The 18,300-nt window shown below is 44.3% G+C and overlaps 1 protein-coding gene across 3 annotated transcripts in view; it reads left to right on the forward strand.

Annotated features, from left to right (window-relative positions):
- Positions 1 to 18,300, forward strand: part of LOC112076315 (interleukin 11 receptor subunit alpha) — a 31,136-nt gene that overhangs the window by 11,563 nt on the left and 1,273 nt on the right. The window contains exons 1-3 of one of the 3 annotated variants that reach the window (XR_011477680.1): positions 9,277 to 9,321; positions 14,729 to 14,795; positions 16,506 to 16,675. Coding sequence is in view for 1 of the 3 variants with exons in the window: in XM_070441262.1 (XP_070297363.1) it covers positions 14,729 to 14,795; positions 16,506 to 16,675 (237 nt within the window). In the remaining 2 variants the exon portion in view is untranslated. Of the gene's footprint in view, positions 1 to 9,276; positions 9,322 to 9,362; positions 9,416 to 14,728; positions 14,796 to 16,505; positions 16,676 to 18,300 lie in introns of those variants that run through there. The other 2 variants (XR_011477681.1, XM_070441262.1) reach the window with 2 other exon arrangements.

The raw sequence follows: 18,300 nt of genomic DNA on the forward strand, positions 1-18,300 counted from the left end.
GTGGATAGCAGGAATAATTCGGAGATGAGGAGACGAAGACAGAATACCATATAACAGACAGAGAAATGTAGTCCCAGATCGGTTAGTTCTCTGGCCAACTCCATTGCTCATTGCTAAACTATGTTTGGCATGGCAATATGAGTGACAAGGAGCGTGGGATCCCGAGTTGTGCAGCGGTCTAAGGCACCGCATTACCTTAAATAAAGTTAAAAACTAAACTGACTGGCACTCAACTAGGAAAAAATGTGCCAAGTGTTGTCATCATCTACCAATAGCCAGTATTTCTATTGGCTTATCACAGTGTTCTGATGTCACATGGTGCTGCTACATACAGCACTGAGGTACTGTTACCGAGCAACAGGTGCACCCTCTGAGACCCCTCTGTCTATGCTGTCTCTATATCAATTCAATGGGCTTTATTGGCATGGGAAACACATTGCCAAAAGCAAGTGAAATAGACAAAGAAAGGGATTTATTTTTATTTTTAAATAAAGTAAACATTACATAACAGTAAACAAGTCCAAAGGAATAGAGACATTTCAAATGTCTATAATGGTTATACATATAACTGTTCAATACTGTTCAAATAGAGACTGGGTAACTAGTACTATATATATAATCTCACTGTTCAGATATAGACGAAGTACCAGTACTAATATAGTGCTAATATATACTAGTACTAATATATACTCACTGTTCAGATAGAGACTGGATAACTAGTACTAATATATACTCACTGTTCAGATAGAGACTGGATACTAGTACTAATATATACTCACTGTTCAAATAGAGACTGGATAACTAGTACTAATATATACTCACTGTTCAATAGAGACTGGATAACTAGTACTAATATATACTCCCTGTTCAGATAGAGACTAGATTACTAGTACTAATATATACTTCACTGTTCAGATAGGGACTGGGTAACTAGTACTAAATATACTCACTGTTCAAATAGAGACTGGATAACTAGTACTAATATATACTCACTGTTCAGATAGGGACTGGGTAACTAGTACTAAATATATACTCACTGTTCGATAGAGACTGGATACTAGTACTAATATATACTCACTGTTCAGATAGGGACTGGGTAACTAGTACTAATGTATACTCATGTCAGATGGACTGGTAACTAGTACTAATATATACTCACTGTTCAAAATAGAGACTGGATAACTAGTACTAATATATACTCACTGTTCAGATAGGGACTGGATAACTAGTACTAATATATACTCACTGTTCAGATAGGGACTGGTAACTAGTACTAATATATACTCACTGTTCAAATAAAGACTGGATAACTAGTACTAATATATACTCACTGTTCAGATAGGGACTGGGTAACTAGTACTATAATATATATCACTGTTCAGATAGAGACTGGATAACTAGTACTAATATTACTCACTGTTTAGATAGAGACTGGGTAACTAGTCTAATATATACTCACTGTTCAGATGGGACTGGTAACTAGTACTAAATATATACTCACTGTTCAGATAGGGACTGGGTAACTAGTACTAATATATACTCACTTTTCAGATAGACACTGGATAACTAGTACTAATATATACTCACTGTTCAGATAGGGACTGGGTAACTAGTACTAATATATACTCACTTTTCAGATAGAGACTGGATAACTAGTACTAATATATACTCACTGTTCAGATAGAGACTGGATAACTAGTACTAATATATACTCACATGTTCAGATCGAGACTAGATAACTAGTACTAATATATATATACTCACTGTTCAGATAGAGACTGGATAACTAGTACTAATATATACTCAATGAGAGCGTTCCGACTTAGAACCGGAGGCGTTCTATCTAGAACGGAGCGTTCTGAGACTCCAGAACCGGAGGGTTGACTCAGAACGGAGAGGCGTTTTGACTCAGAACGGAGAGCGTCCGACTCGAGGAGAGCGTTCTGAACTACCAGAACCGGAGGGGTTTTGATCCGACGGGAGGCGTTCGACTCCAGAACCGAAGGCGTTCTAATATAACTCACTGTTCAGATCGAGAACTAGATAACTAGTACTAATATATATTATACTCCACTGTTCAGATAGAGACTGGATAACTAGTACTAATATATACTCAATGAGAGGCGTTCCGACTCTAGAACCGGAGGGGCGTTCCGACTCTAGAACCGGAGGGGCGTTCTGAGACTCCAGAACCGGAGAGGCGTTTTGACTCCAGAACCGGAGAGGCGTTTTGACTCCAGAACAGGAGAGGCGTTCCGACTCCGACGGAGAGGCGTTCTGAGACTCCAGAACCGGAGAGGCGTTTTGACTCCAGAACCGGAGAGGCGTTTTGACTCCAGAACCGGAGAGGCGTTTTGACTCCAGAACCGGAGAGGCGTTCCGACTCCAGAACGGAGAGGCGTTCCGACTCCAGAACCGGAGAGGCGTTCCGACTCCAGATCCGGAGAGGCGTTCTGAGACTCCAGAACCGGAGAGGCGTTCTGAGACGCCAGAACGCCAGAACCGGAGAGGCGTTCTGAGACTCCAGAACCGGAGAGGCGTTCTGAGACTCCAGAACGCACAAGAACCGGAGAGGGCGTTCCGACTCCAGAACCGGAGAGGCGTTCCGACTCCAGAACCGGAGAGGCGTTTCCGACTCCAGAACGACGAGAGCGTTCCTTAGTACTAGTTATCCAGTCTCTATCTGAACAGTGAGTATAATATATATTAGTACTAGTTATCTAGTCTCGATCTGAACAGTGAGTATATATTAGTACTAGTTATCCAGTCTCTATCTGAACAGTGAGTATATATTAGTACTAGTTATCCAGTCTCTATCTGAAAAGTGAGTATATATTAGTACTAGTTACCCAGTCCCTATCTGAACAGTGAGTATATATTAGTACTAGTTATCCAGTGTCTATCTGAAAAGTGAGTATATATTAGTACTAGTTACCCAGTCCCTATCTGAACAGTGAGTATATATTAGTACTAGTTACCCAGTCCCTATCTGAACAGTGAGTATATATTAGTACTAGTTACCCAGTCTCTATCTAAACAGTGAGTATATATTAGTACTAGTTATCCAGTCTCTATCTGAACAGTGAGTATATATTAAGTACTAGTTACCCAGTCCCTATCTGAACAGTGAGTTATATTAGTACTAGTTATCCAGTCTCTATTTGACAGTGAGTATATATTAGTACTAGTTCAAGTCCCTATCTGAACAGTGAGTATATATTAGTACTAGTTATCCAGTCCCTATCTGAACAGTGAGTATATATTAGTACTAGTTATCCAGTCTCTATTTGAACATGAGTATATATTAGTACTAGTTACCCAGTCCCTATCTGACAGTGAGTATATATTAGTACTAGTTACCCAGTCCCTATCTGAACAGTGAGTATATATTAGTACTAGTTATCCAGTCTCTATCTGAACAGTGAGTATATATTAGTACTAGTTACCCAGTCCCTATCTGAACAGTGAGTATATATTAGTACTAGTTATCCAGTCTCTATTTGAACAGTGAGTATATATTAGTACTAGTTACCCAGTCCCTATCTGAAAGTGAGTATATATTAGTACATGTAATCTAGTCTCTATCTGAACAGTGAGTAATATATTAGTACTAGTTATCCAGTCTCTATTTGAACAGTGAGTATATATTAGTACTAGTTATCCAGTCTCTATTTGAACAGTGAGTATATATTAGTACTAGTTATCCAGTCTCTATCTGAACAGTGAGTATATATTTAGTCTAGTTATCCAGTCTCTATCTGAACAGTGAGTAATATATTAGTACTGAGTATATATTAGCACTATATTAGTACTAGGTACTTCGTCTATATCTGAACAGTGAGTATTATATATATTAGTACTAGTTACCCAGTCTCTATTTGAACAGTATTTGAACAGTATATATGTATAACCATTATATGACATTTGAAATGTCTCTATTCCTTTGGGACTTGTTTACTGTTATGTAATGTTTACTGTTATTTAAAAATAAAAATAAATCCCTTTTTCTTTGTCTATTTCACTTGCTTTGGCAATGTGTTTCCCATGCCAATAAAGCCCATTGAATTGATATAGAGACAGACATAGACAGAGGGGTCTCAGAGGGTAGCTACCTGTTGCTGCRGTAACAGTACCTCAGTGCTGTATGTAGCAGCACCATGTGACATCAGAACACTGTGATAAGCCAATAGAAATACTGGCTATTGGTAGATGATGACAACACTTGGCACATTTTTTCCTAGTTGAGTGCCAGTCAGTTTAGTTTTTAACTTTATTTAAGGTAATGCGGTGCCTTAGACCGCTGCACAACTCGGGATCCCACGTCCTTGTCACTCATATTGCCATGCCAAACATAGTTTAGCAATGAGCAATGGAGTTGGCCAGAGAACTAACCGATCTGGGACTACATTTCTCTGTCTGTTATATGGTATTCTGTCATTCCGATCTTCCTGCTATCCACCACGTCTGGGTCAATTATCACTTTGACTAGTCTCTCATGGATTTGATTTACTAATTTCAGCATTTTTTTTATTTTCAGTATAGTTGTCTAATAGATGTATTTATTAGGATCCCAATTAGCTGCTGCCATGCATGTAGTCATGACTCTATGTAGTACTGTGTGTTTCCCAGAGTCTGTTCTGTACTTGGGAACTACGAAGAGACCTCTGGTGGCATGTCTTGTGGGGTATGTATGGGTATGGGTGTATGGGTGTCTGTTAGCTGTTTGAACAGACAGTTGGGTGCATTCAACACATCAATACCTCTGACGAATACAGGTAGTGATGCAGTCAATCTCTTTTCTACTTTGAGCCAGGAGAGATTGATGTGCACGGTATTGATGTTAGCCCTCTGTGTACATTTAAGGGCCAACCGTTCTGCTCTGTTCTGAACCAACTGAAATGTACCTTAATGTTGGTGGTGCATCGTACTCTGTTACTCCTTAACCGCTATGATAAATAAAATAGTTTTTCTTGAGTATTCTTTTAACAAAGCTGATATTGTGCAAAGTGTATCAATACAGGTGAAATCAGTCATTGACCCAGACATGGTGGATAGCAGGAAGAGGTTGTGAGTTCAAATCCCAGGTGAGGACATGTTGACTATGAATTACTATATAAATGAACATTCACAATGTAATCATGTACATTATATATACAAAAGTATGTGGACACCCCTTCAAATGACTGGATTCTGCTAGTTCAGTGACACCTGGGAAGTGTTAGGCCACAAGTTCACAGAATGGGACTGCTGAAGTGCATAGTGTGTACACATTGTCTGTCCTCGGTTGCAACACTCACTACCGAGTTCCAAACTGCCTCTGGAAGCAACATCAGCACAAGAACTGTTCATCGGGAGCTTCATGAAATGGGTTTCCATGGTACCTGCCCAAATGCATAGTGTAAAGTTTGGTGGAGGAGGAATAAGGTTTTTTCATGGTTGGGTCCCTTAGATCCAGTGAAGGGAAATCTTAACGCTACAGCATACAATGACATTCTAGATGATTCTGTGCTTCCAACATTGTGTCAATAGTTTGGGGAAGGGCTTTTCCTGTTTCAGCATTACATTGCCCCCTTTTGCACAAAGCGAGGTCCATAGAGAAATGGTTTGTCGAGATCGGTGTGGAAGAACTTAACTGGCCTGCACAGAGCCCTGACCTCAGCCCTGGGATGAATTGTAACGCTGACCCCACTAATGCTTTTGTGGCTGAAATGGAAGCAAGTCCCTGCAGTTCCAACATCTAGTGGAAAACCTTCCCAGAAGAGTGGAGGCTGTTGTAGCAGCAAATGGGGGAACAATGACATATTAATGCCCATGATATTGGAATGAGATGTTCATCGAGCAGGTGTCCATATACTTTTGGTAATGTAGTGTATGTCAATGTGTGTCAAATATGTAAGTTGAAAACATTGTATGTTAAAAGCACTGTCTCTCTGTGTAATCAGTTCCACAGCATTTCTTATGTAAGATGCCCAAATAATAATTTTTATTTGAATGAATATATGAGACAATCATATTCAGTTCAAAGGGCTTTATTGGCATGTAAAACGTATATATTTACATTGCCAAAGTGAGTGAAATGGATAATAAACAAAAGTGAAATAAACAAAAAAATGAACAGTAAACTTTACACTCACAAAAGTTCCAAAAGAATAAAGACATTTCAAATGTCATATTATGACTATATACAGACAGGTGAGACAGATCAGGGTGTGACATCACAATACCCCACAATGACAAAGCATAAACATTGTTTTTGACATTTTTTCAATTGTATTAAAAATAAAAAACTGAAATATCACATTTCCATAACTATTCAGACCCTTTACTCAGTACTTTGTTGAAGCACCTTTGGCAGCGATTACAGCCTCGAGTCTTCTTGGGTATGACGCTATAAGCTTGGCACACCTGTGCCAGGTTTCCTCCAGGCGTGACGCTTGGCATTCAGGCCAAAGAGTTCAATCTTGGTTTTATCAGCCCAGAGAATCTTGTTTCTCATGGGCTGATAGTCCTTTAGGTACCTTTTGGCAAACTCCAATCAGACTGTCATGTGCCGTTTACTAAAGAGTGGCTTCCGTCTGGCCACTCTACCATAAAGACCTGATTGGTGGAGTGCTGCAGAGATTGTTGTTCTTCTGGAAGGTTCTCCACAGAGGAACTCTGTAGCTCTGTCAGAGTGACCATCAGGTTCTTGGTCACCTCTCTGACCAAGGCCCTTCTCCCCTGATTGCTCTGTTTGGCCGGGCGGCCAGCTGTAGGAAAAGTCTTGTTGGTTCCAATCTTCTTCCATTTAAGAATGATGGAGCCCACTGTGTTCTTGGGGACCGCAGATATGTTGTGGTACCCTTCCCCAGATCTGTGCCTCGACACAATCCTGTCTCAGAGCTCTACGGACAATTCCTTCGGCCTCTTGGCTTTGGATTTTGCTCTGACATGCACTGTCAGCTGTGGGACCTTATATAGACAGGTGTGTGTCTTTCCAAATCATGTCCAATCAATTTAATTTACCACAGGTGGACGCCAATCTTGTTGTAGAAACATCTCAAGGATGATCAATGGAAACAGGATGCACCTGAGCTCAATTTCCAGTCTCATAAAATAGTGTCTGAATACTTATGTAAATAAGGTATTTCTGTTTTTTTTTTTTATACATTTGCTAAAATTCTAAAATCCTGTTTTTGCTTTGACATTACGGGGTATTGTTGTGATGTCATTATGGTGTATTGCTGTGATGTCATTATGGGGTCTTGTTGTGATGTCATTATGGGGTATTGTGATGTCATTATGGGGTCTTGTTGTGATGTCATTATGGGGTATTGTTGTGATGTCATTATGGGGTATTGTGATGTCATTGTGTTGTGTGTAGATTGATGAGGAAATACATTGATTTAATCAATTTTAGAGTAAGGCTGTAACGTAACAACATGTGGAAAAAGTCAAGGGGTCTGAATACTTTCCCAATGTACTTTAGGTAGCACAAAGGAATAAATATTTCTCTGTTGAGATCATTTCCAGAACATTACAGGATCGGACCATTACAGTAGGTGGCAGGATGGGGCTTGGGTGGGTATAATAGTGGGGGTTGGCCCTGTTGCTCTGATCACAGCCTGGGTATATGTCCTGCTGTCATGTTGAGGTCCTTGCCGCAGGGGCGGGGGGGGCAGATCGGGCATAGGTCTGATATGGGTTGCCTATATAGGGTTTGCTTGGGGGGGGGGTCTCAGCTGGTTGAGTGTGTGACTGGTGATGCTGTCAGTGCAGGTGCAGGTCCTTCGGGAGGGGGTCTTGCAGGTCTGGGAGAGGGTCTCGCTGGTCTGGGAGGGGGTCTCGCTGGTCTGGGAGGGGGTCTCGCCTGGTCTGGGAGGGGGTCTCGCTTGTCTGGGAGGGGGTCTCGCTGGTCTGGGCAGGTGTCTCGCTGGTCTGGGAGAGGGTCTCGCTGGTCTGGGCAGGGTGTCTCGCTGGTCTGGGAGGGGGTCTCGCTGGTCTGGCAGGGTCTGTTGCTCTGTTGCGTGAGGTGTTGGGGCTGTGGTTTTATTGTGATGTCCTTCAGGGTCCTGGCAAAGGTGGTGATTGATGCCTTGTAGAGGTGCTGTCACGCCTGCTCCCGCTCCCTGGCGCTTGAGGGCGCCAGGCTACCCGTCATCATACTCACCTGTTACCATCATTACATGCAGCTGCGCTCATTGGACTCACCTGGACTCCCTCACTTTGTTGACTGTACCTGTATATATGTGTCCTCTGGGTTGTTCCCTGTAGTAGCACTGTCATGTCGTGTTGAGGTCCAGACGCTGTTCCTGTTCCGTTGTATGTCCGTCTATATTAAATGGCTCCCTGTACCTGCTTCTCATCTCCTGCGTTGGGCAGGTGGACCTGATCGTAAAGGCTGTTCACGTCCAGGGTGGAGTAGTGGGCCAGGAAAACATTTTGAGGCACAGTCCCTGGAAATGCTTGTATTCACCCGCTGTATGGTGGCAGGGTGAAATTATTTTTGTGGTAGCAGGGTGGAGATAACCACTTGTGCATTGGGGAAAGTGGAAGAAGCTCTCTCTCTCTGTCTCTCTCTCTCTCTCTCTCTGTCTCTCTCTCTCTTTCACTCTCTCTCTCTCTCCCTCGTTCTCTCTCTCTCTGTCTCTCTCTGTCTCTCTGTGTCTCTCTCTCTGTGTCTCTCTCTCTCTGTCTCTCTGTAACACTCAGACTCAAACCTGGGCTTCCTCTCCTATTAAAGTGTCATTAGCGAAATTAGATAATGGTATATTCAATCTGGACTATCTGTCTCTCCCCAGATGACTGGTCTCGTGTCCTGTCCTCAGGTTGTCTTTCCCCAGATGCCTGGTCTCGTGTCATGTCCTCAGGTTGTCTCTCTGTCTCTCCCCAGATGCCTGGTCTCGTGTCATGTCCTCAGGTTGTCTTGTCTCGTTCCCAGATGCCTGGTCTCGTGTCATGTCCTCAGGTTGTCTTTCTGTACTCCCCAGATGCCTGGTCTCGTGTCCTGTGTCCTCAGGGTTGTCTCTCTGTCTTCCCCAGATGCCTGGTCTCGTGTCATGTCCTCAGTTGTCTCTCTGTCTCTCCCAGATGCTGGTTCCGTGTCATGTCCTCATGTTTGTCTCTCTGTTCTCCCCAGTGCCTGGTCTCGTTGTCATGTCCTCATGTTGTCTCTGTCTCTCCCCAGATGCCTGGTCTCGTGTCATGTTCTTAGGTTGTTCTCTTGTCTCTCCCAGATGCCTGGTCTCGTGTCATGTCCCGGTGGTCTGGATAGTCATTGTCTCTCTCCTCCTCTCCTTTCTCCTCCTCCGTGAACCCCATCAGAGATATGGACCAATGAAGGTAACCCTAAACTCTGACCCCTACCCTACCCATAGCTATTACCACCCTGCCCTGTCTACCATCAACACCCAATCAGAGATATAGACCAATGAGGGTAACCTTATCCTGACCCAACCTCTACCCATGACCCCGTAATCAAACTAACATGGATGTAAGCCCGTGACTCTGTGAAAGGCTCATACTGCTTAGCATAAAAGTGGCCACTTATTTTATTTAGAAAATGTAACGCACTGCTCATGCTCGAGAACACGAGTTTCTGTTCTTCTTATGTTGGCAAAAGTTACTGGTCCAGGTGTATCAATTTAACCCATCAGCCCTACTGTATTCTGGTCTGAGTAACAGACTGGTCCAGGTGTATCAATTTAACCCATCAGCCCTACTGTATTCTGGTCTGAGTACAGACTGGTCCCAGGTGTATCAATTTAACCCATCAGCCCTACTGTATTCTTTCTGAGTAACAGACTGGTCAGGTGTATCAATTTAACCCATCAGCCCTAATGTATTCTGTTCTGAGTAACAGACTGGTCCAGGTGTATCAATTTAACCCATCAGCCTACTGTATTCTGTTCTGAGTAACAGACTGGTCCAGGTGTATCAATTTAACCCATCAGGCCTACTGTATTATGTTCTGAGTAACAGACTAGCTACCTGCAGTACCTTCAGAAATCATTCATACCACATGACTTGTTCACATGTTGTTGTGTTACAGCCTGAATTCAAAATTGATTCAAATCTGTTTTTTATTTTTAATATAGTGTTTCTAGGATGTATTATTAACTTCTTATACAGTGTTGTATTTCACCCAGCCAGCAGATTACGGATCAGAATACCACACTCCTCCTGTATTCATATGGCAGAGATCCCGCTGGCTTGGAGTCTAGGCAGAAATGTGAAGAACGTTGTGGGTTTGCAAACAATGCTGTTCTGCAGCCTTCCCCCTAGGTACCACAGGGGGGAGGGGGGGGGGGGAGGGAGAGAGAGAGAGAGAGGGAGGGAGGGAGGGAGGGGGAGGGGGAGTGAGAGGGAGGGAGATGGATGGGGAGAGAGAGGGAGGGAGAGGGAGGGGAGAGGGAGAGGAGGAGGGGGAGTGAGGGAGGGAGTGAGGGGGGGAGGGAGGGGGAGAGGGGGGAGAGGGGGGGGAGAGGGAGGGGGAGAGGGGAGGAGAGGGGGGGAGAGTGTCAGTCAGTCATACTAAAGTGAAAGTCACCCAGTAATAGTACTTGGTAAACGTCTAAAGTATTTGGTTTTAAATATACTGAAGTATAATTATTTCACAATCCTTTCACAATCCAAACCAGATGGCACTGTTTTCCTGTTTTTTTATTTTTTGCAGATAGCCAGGGGCACACTCCCACACTCAGATATCGTTTTACAAATGAAGCATTTGTTCTCCAGATCAGAGGTAGTAGGGATGACCAGGGATGTTCTCTGTTTAGTGAGTCCTCCAGATCAGAGGCAGTAGGGATGACCAGGGATGTTCTCTGTTTAGTGAGTCCTCCAGATCAGAGGCAGTAGGGATGACCAGGGATGTTCTCTGTTTAGTGAGTCCTCCAGATCAGAGGAGTAGGGATGACAGGGATGTTCTCTGTTTAGTGAGTCCTCCAGATCAGAGGCAGTAGGGATGACCAGGGATGTTTCTCTGTTTAGTGAGTCCTCCAGATCAGAGGCAGTAGGGATGACCAGGGATGTTCTCTGTTTAGTGAGTCCTCCAGATCAGAGGCAGTAGGGATGACCAGGGTGTTTTCTTGATGTGAAATGTAACTAGTAATTTGTTTGTCAGGGAAAATGTATGGAGTAAAACTACATTATTTCAGTAACTGCTGTTACTACTGTTTCTACGGTTACTACGGTTACTGCGGTTACTACTGTTACTCGGCTGTTACTGCGTCTGACTGACGTATGCGTCACTATATCATACTCACTACGGTACTGTTTTTTTTATTTATTTATTTTTTATTTAACCGTTATTTTACCAGGTAAGTTGACTGAGAACACGTTCTCATTTGCAGCAACGACCTGGGGAATAGTTACAGGGAGAGGAGGGGGGATGAATAGGGCTAATTTGTAACTGGGGATTAGGTTAGGCCGTGATGGTTGAGGCCAGATTGGGATTTTAGCCAGGACACCGGGGTTAACACCCCTACTCTTACGATAAGTCCATGGGATCTTTAATGACCTCAGAGAGTCAGGACACCCGTTTTAACGTCCCAATCCGAAAGAGCGACCTACACAGAGCAGTGTCCCCAATCACTGCCCTGGGGCATTGGGATCTTTTGTTTTAGACCAGAGGAAAGAGTGCCTCCTACTGGCCCTCCAACACCACTTCCGCAGCACTGGTTCCCATCCAGGGACTGACCAGGACCAACCCTGCTTAGCTTCAGAAGCAAGCCAGCAGTGGTATGCAGGGTGGTATACTGCTGTTACTACGGTTCTACTGTTTACGGTTACTACTGTTACTACCTACTCGTTCCAGGCTATTTCTTATATTTTTTACTATTTTTCTAATTGTAAATAATAGTGAAAATATTAAAACTTGAATTACACATGGAACATGTAGTAACCAAAAGTGTTAAACAAATCAAAATATGTTTTATATTCTTTAAAGTAACCACCCTTTTGCCTTGATGACAGCTTTGCACATCTTGGCTTCTCTCACCAGCTTTATTGAGGTAGTCACCTGTAATGCATATAAATTAAGAGGTGTGCCCTTGTTAAAAGTTATTTGTGGAATTTCTTTCCTTCTTAATGTGTTTGAGCTGTGTGAGACAAGGTAAGGGGTGGTATACAGAAGATAGCCCATTTGATTAAAGACAAAGTCCTTTCATGGCAAGAACAGTTCAAATATAAGCAAAGAGAAATTACATTCTATCATTACTGGTCAGTGAAGGTCATTCAATCCAGAAAATGTCAAGAACTTTGAAAGCTTCTTCAAGTGCAGTCGCAAAAAGCATCAAGCGCTATGTTGACAACTGGTTCTCGTCTCATGTGGACCGCCACAGGAAAGGAAGACCCACAGTTACTTAAGCTGTTGAGGATAAGTTCATTAGTTATCAGCCTCAGAAATTGCAGCCCAAATAAATGCTTTCACAGAGTTCAAGTAACAGACACATCTCAACATCAACTGTTCAGAGGAGACTGCGTGAATCAGGCCTTTATGGTTGAATTGCTGAAAAGAAACCACTACTAAAGGACACCAATAATAAGAAGAGACTTGCTTCGGCCAAGATATACGAGCAATGGACATTAGACTGGTGGATATCTGTCCTTTGGTCTGATGAGTCCAAATTGGAGATTCTTGCTTCCAAGAGCCGTGTCTTTGTGAGATGCAGAGTAGGTGAACAGATGATCTCCGCATGTGTGGTTCCCATTGTGAAGCATGGAGGAGGTGGTGTGATGGTGTGAGGGTGCTTTGCTGGTGACACTGTTGGTGATTTATGTAGAATTCAAGGAACACTTAACCAGCATGGCTACCACAGCATTCTGCGGCGATACGCCATCCCATCTGGTTTGTGCTTTGTGGGACTATCATTTGTTTTTCAACAGGACAATGACCCAACACACCTCCAGGCTGTGTAAGGGCTATTTGACCAAGAAGGAGAGTGATGGAGTGCTGCATCAGATGACCTGGCCTCCACAATCACCCGACCTCAACCCAATTGAGATGGTTTGGGATGAGTTGGACTGCAGAGTGAAGGAAAAGCAGCCAACAAGTGCTCAGCATATGTGGGAACTCCTTCAAGACTGTTGGAAAAGCATTCCTCATCAAGGCAAAGGGTGGCTACTTTGAAGAATCTCAAATATAAAATATATTTTGATTTCTCTAACAACTTTTTTGGTTACTACATGATTCCATATGTGTTATTTCATAGTTGTGATGTCTTCACAATTATTCCACAATGTAGAAAATAAGAAAAAATTAAGAAAAACCCTTTGACTGGTACTGTAAGTATTCACACCTTTTTGCTATGACACTCCAATTTGAGCTCAGGTGCATCCAATTTCCTTTGACCATCCTTGAGGTGTCACTACAACTTGATCGGAGTCCACCTGTGGCCAATTCAATTGTTTGGACATGATTTAGAAAGAAACACACCTGTCTATATTAGGTCCAGTTGACAGAGCATGTCAGAGCAGAACCTATACCATGAAGTCCATGGAACTGTCCTTAAAGCTCCATGATAGAATTGTGATGAGGCATATACAGTATCTGGGGAAGGATATTAAACCATTTCTAGTGTGTTGAAAGTTTCCAAGATCACAGTGCTCTCCATCTTTGGGATATGGAAAAAATGTGGAACGGCCCAGACCAAGAAGAACCTTGGTCAGTGAGGTGACCAAGAACCCAATGACCACTCTGACAAAATTGTAGCGTTCCTTGGCTGAGATGGGAGAACCTGCCAGAAGGACCACAGTGTCTCCAGTTCTTCACCAATCTGGGCTTCATGGGAGAGTGGCCAGACAGAAGCCACTCCTGAGAAAAAGGCACATGACAGCACGCCTGGAGTTTGCAAAAAGGGACGTGAAAGACTGAGATCATAAGGCAAAAGATGAGAAAATATGCAAAGCGCTATGTCTGGAGAAAACCAGGCACAGCTCATCACCCATCTAACACCAACCCTACCGTGAAGCATGGTGGTGGCAGCATCGGGGACTGGGAGACTGGTAAGGATAGAGGGAACAATGAATGGAACCAAATACAGGCAAATCCTTGATGAGAACTTGCTTCAGAGTGCCAACGACCTTAGACTGGGGCGAATATTAACATTCCAACAGAACAATGACCCCAAGCACACAGCCAAAGCAACGGTGGAATGGCTTCAGAACAAGAATGTGAAAGTGCGTGAGTGGCCCAGCCAAAGCCTAGACTTATTGAAAATATGTAGAAAGACTTGAAGATTGCTGTTCACCCCCACTCCCCATCTAACTTAACAGAGCTTGAGAAAATCGACGAAGAAGAATGAGAAAAAAAATCCCCAAATCAAGAACTGCAAAGCTGAAACAGACATACCCAAGATGATTCAAAAATGTAACTGGTGCCAGAGGTGCTTCTACAAAGTATTGACACAGGGGTGTGAATATTTACTTTATGTAAATTAGATATTTCTGTATTTCATTTTCAATGTTTTTAGACATTTGCTTTACTTTGTCATTATGGGGTATTGTGTGTAGATGGATAAGAAAAATACATATTTAATCCATTTTAAATTCAGGCTGTAATACAACAAAAATGTGGAATAAGTCAAGGGGTATGAATACTTTCTGAAGGCCCTGTATATACKGCTGTAAACAGTAGTTCTGTAGCTTGCAAATCCTGACTAGACTGAATACTTATGAACTAACTGATTCACCGCTGCTAACAGACGCTACACACTGCAGACACAAAGTCTAACATGTCTCTCCTGTCTAGTTTCAGATGTCCAGTACGGGAGGCTAGGGTCCAACGTTACGCTGCTGTGTAGAGACGCACTGGACAGGTATGCTACGAGTCCGTATGTTCTCTAGAGGGTCTGGACAGGTATGCTACGAGTCCGTATGTTCTCTAGAGGGTCTGGACAGGTATGCTACGAGTCCGTATGTTCTCTAGAGGGTCTGGACAGGTATGCTACGAGTCCGTATGTTCTCTAGAGGGTCTGGACAGGTATGCTACGAGTCAGTATGTTCTCTAGAGGGTTGGACAGGTATGCTACGAGTCCGTATGTTCTCTAGAGGTCTGGACAGGTATGCTACGAGTCGTATGTTCTCATGAGGGTCTGGACAGGATGCTACGAGTCCGTATGTTCTCTAGAAGGTCTGGACAGGTAATGCTACGAGTCCGTATGTTCTCTAGAGGGTCTGGACAGGTATGCTACGAGTCAGTATGTTCTCTAGAGGGTCTGGACAGGTATGCTACGAGTCCGTATGTTCTCTAGAGGTCTGGACAGGTATGCTACGAGTCAGTATGTTCTCTAGAGGGTTGGACATGTATGCTACGAGTCCGTATGTCTCTAGAAGGTCTGGACAGGTATGCTCAGAGTCCGTATGTTCTCTAGAGGGTCTGCGGACAGTATGCTACGAGTCAGTATGTTCTCTAGAGGGTCTGGACAGGTATGCTACGAGTCAGTGGTTCTCTAGAGGGTCTGGACAGGTATGTACGAGTCAGTATGTTCTCTAGAGGGTCTGGACGGTATGCTACGAGTCAGTATGTTCCTAGATGGTCTGGACCAGGTATGCTACGTGTCAGTATGTTCTAGAGGTCTGGACAGGTATGCTACGAGTCAGTATGTTCTCTAGAGGGTCTGGACAGGTATGCTACGAGGTCAGTATGTTCTCTAGAGGGTCTGGACAGGTATATTTAAACGACGTCAGTATGTTTCTCTAGAGGGTCTGGACAGGTATGCTACGAGTCAGTATGTTCTCTAGAGGGTCTGGACAGGTATGCTACGAGTCAGTATGTTTCTCTAGAGGGTCTGGACAGGTATCTATGAGTCAGTACTGTTCTCTAGAGGGTCTGAACAGGTATGCTTACGAGTCAGTATGTTCTCTAGAGGGTCTGGACAGGTAGCACGAGTCAGTATGTTCTCTAGAGGGTTGACACAGGTATCATACGAGTCAGTATGTTCTCTAATAGAGGTCTGGACAGGTATGCTACGAGTCAGTATGTTCTCTAGAGGTCTGGACAGGTATACTATCGAGTCAGTATGTCTCTAGAGGGGTCTGAACAGGTTATGCTACGGAGTCAGTACTGTTCTCTAGAGGGTCTGGACAGGTATGCTACGAGTCAGTATGTTCTCTAGAGGGTCTGGACAGGTATGCATACGAGTCAGTTGTATCTCTAGAGGCTGGACAGGTATGATACACTAGGAGTCAGTCTGTATCAGAGCTGGACAGGTATGATACACTAGGAGTCAGTCTGTATCAGAGCTGGACAGGTATGATACACTAGGAGTCAGTCTGTGTCAGAGCTGGACACGCACGATACACTAGGAGTCCATTTAATTTAGGAGCTAATGTTATAGTACCCTTTGACTTAGAGTAATGCCAAGTCCCTGCCATTGAACTGGCCCTGTGCAGTAGGTGTGTGGCTGTTTAGTTTCTCTGACTATTAGTAACTGTGACTGTAGTTGTGTGTCTGATTGTAGCTTTGTGTATTTGTGTGTAGTTGTCTGACTGCCAGTAAACATCATGATGTCACAATGTCTCTTTAGGACGTCAGTGGAGTGGCGTCTGAACAGGAGTTCCATGTTGCCATGGCAGCACCGAGTGACATCAGACGGTCATCTGGTCCTCGTGCACGCAGAACACGCTGCCGAGGGTAACTACAGCTGCCATGACGAGAAGGGACTCCTCATCCAGACCATCAGACTCAGGCTAGGATGTAAGTCTTCCCTTTCCTCTCCTCCCTCTCACTCCTCCCTCTATCCCTCCCCTCCTCCCTCTTCACTCTCCCTTAATCTCCCCCCTCCTCCCTCTCACTCTCCCTCTATCCTCCCCTCCTCCTCTCACTCTCCCCTCTATCCTCCCCCTCCTCCCTCTCACTCTCCCCTCTATCCTCCCCCTCCTCCCTCTCACTCTCCCCTCTATCCTCCCCCTCCTCCCTCTCCTCTCCCTCTATCCTCCCCCTCCTCCCTCTCACTCTCCCCTTTCTCCCTCCTCCCTCTCACTCTCCTTATCCTCCCCCCTCCCTTCACTCTCTCCTCTATCTTCACCTCTCCTCTCACTCTCCCTCTATCCTCACCCTGCCTCCGTCTATTTTGTCAATGGTTTCCTACGGTGCCTACAGCTTACTGATAAGAGGGTGGGACCTGAGAGGAGAAGCTTTCTCCTATTATTAGATTTGCCTTCTCGCTCACTACGTACCAGACTTGAGTGATTCTTGTGAGGTACATTCTCCACCTCTTATCTCATATAATTCATTGTTCTTTCATTGCTAATTGGTTGTCTGTCATTTCTGTCTGGCTGTATTCTTTCAACCCAGTAACTGTTCTCCTTCCCGAACCGCCCTGGGATGGCTCTCCTCTTTCCTCCTCAGGAGATCTCTCGGTTCTCTGTCCTCTCTCTCTTTGGTTCCTTCATCTTACTTCTTCTCTTTGTACTCTCTATTTATTCCCACTCCATCTTCTTCTGTATCTGTGTGGATATTGTCACTATCCGTAGCTGCGCTCTGTCCAGTCGTCATGGGTAACAGGTTGGTGTGGATATGCCCGGCTGAAGCTCTGTTGGTGGTGGTGGGGAGCGCGGTATCCTCAGAATGTGTGTGCTGTTTATGTTGTGCTGAACAACCCTGTTGGTGGTTCGTTGCGTGTGCGGTGGCAGTGCGTCTCTGCTGCGTTGGGCTCTGCCTGCCTGCTGTAAATTACCGAAAAGATTGGAATCGGCGACTAGATTTGGCCATTATGTGGCTGGATGTGTCGCAAGGGTCACCAACAACCTTGTCAGTTCCGCAGCCCATCAGCACAGCCTCGTGGGCCAAAGCACGAGGGATACAGAGATAGAGGGAGAGAAGATCCTGGCAGGGAGAGAGAGGAACAAGGGGAACTGTGTGGGCAGGTCAGATGGGGAAATAAGAGGTACAGGGGGGCTTGTAGAGTGTATTCATGTAAAGAAGCTGCTGTTACTATTACTCGACACACTTGTATACCTGATATAATGACATTGTTGAACAGACCAGCAGCAGACCAGCTAGTGACAGTATTCTTACCACTCTGTCTGGTGTAGCTGGGAGGGTTGGTATAGAACCTGAGTCCCCACTTGGAAAGTTGGGAGCATTGCTGTGGTCCCCGCTGGGAGGCTCCCAATGCCCCAGCAGACTGTGGGGTGGGCCTGGCAGCGGGGGAGTCTTGGGCTGATCCACTAAGTTAGTCAGTTCAAGGCTGAGGGGAGAGGGGGGAAAAATTGGAATGAATAGGGAGAGGTGGATGGCTCAGTGAACCGTGCCCTGGTAAGGGCCATCAGAGAGCAGTGTAATCCAAAAAAAACCACTTAGTACTACATTAAGGTCAA

Source organism: Salvelinus sp. IW2-2015, unplaced genomic scaffold (assembly GCF_002910315.2).
Source record: "Salvelinus sp. IW2-2015 unplaced genomic scaffold, ASM291031v2 Un_scaffold3688, whole genome shotgun sequence".
Classification (NCBI taxonomy): domain Eukaryota; kingdom Metazoa; phylum Chordata; class Actinopteri; order Salmoniformes; family Salmonidae; genus Salvelinus; species Salvelinus sp. IW2-2015.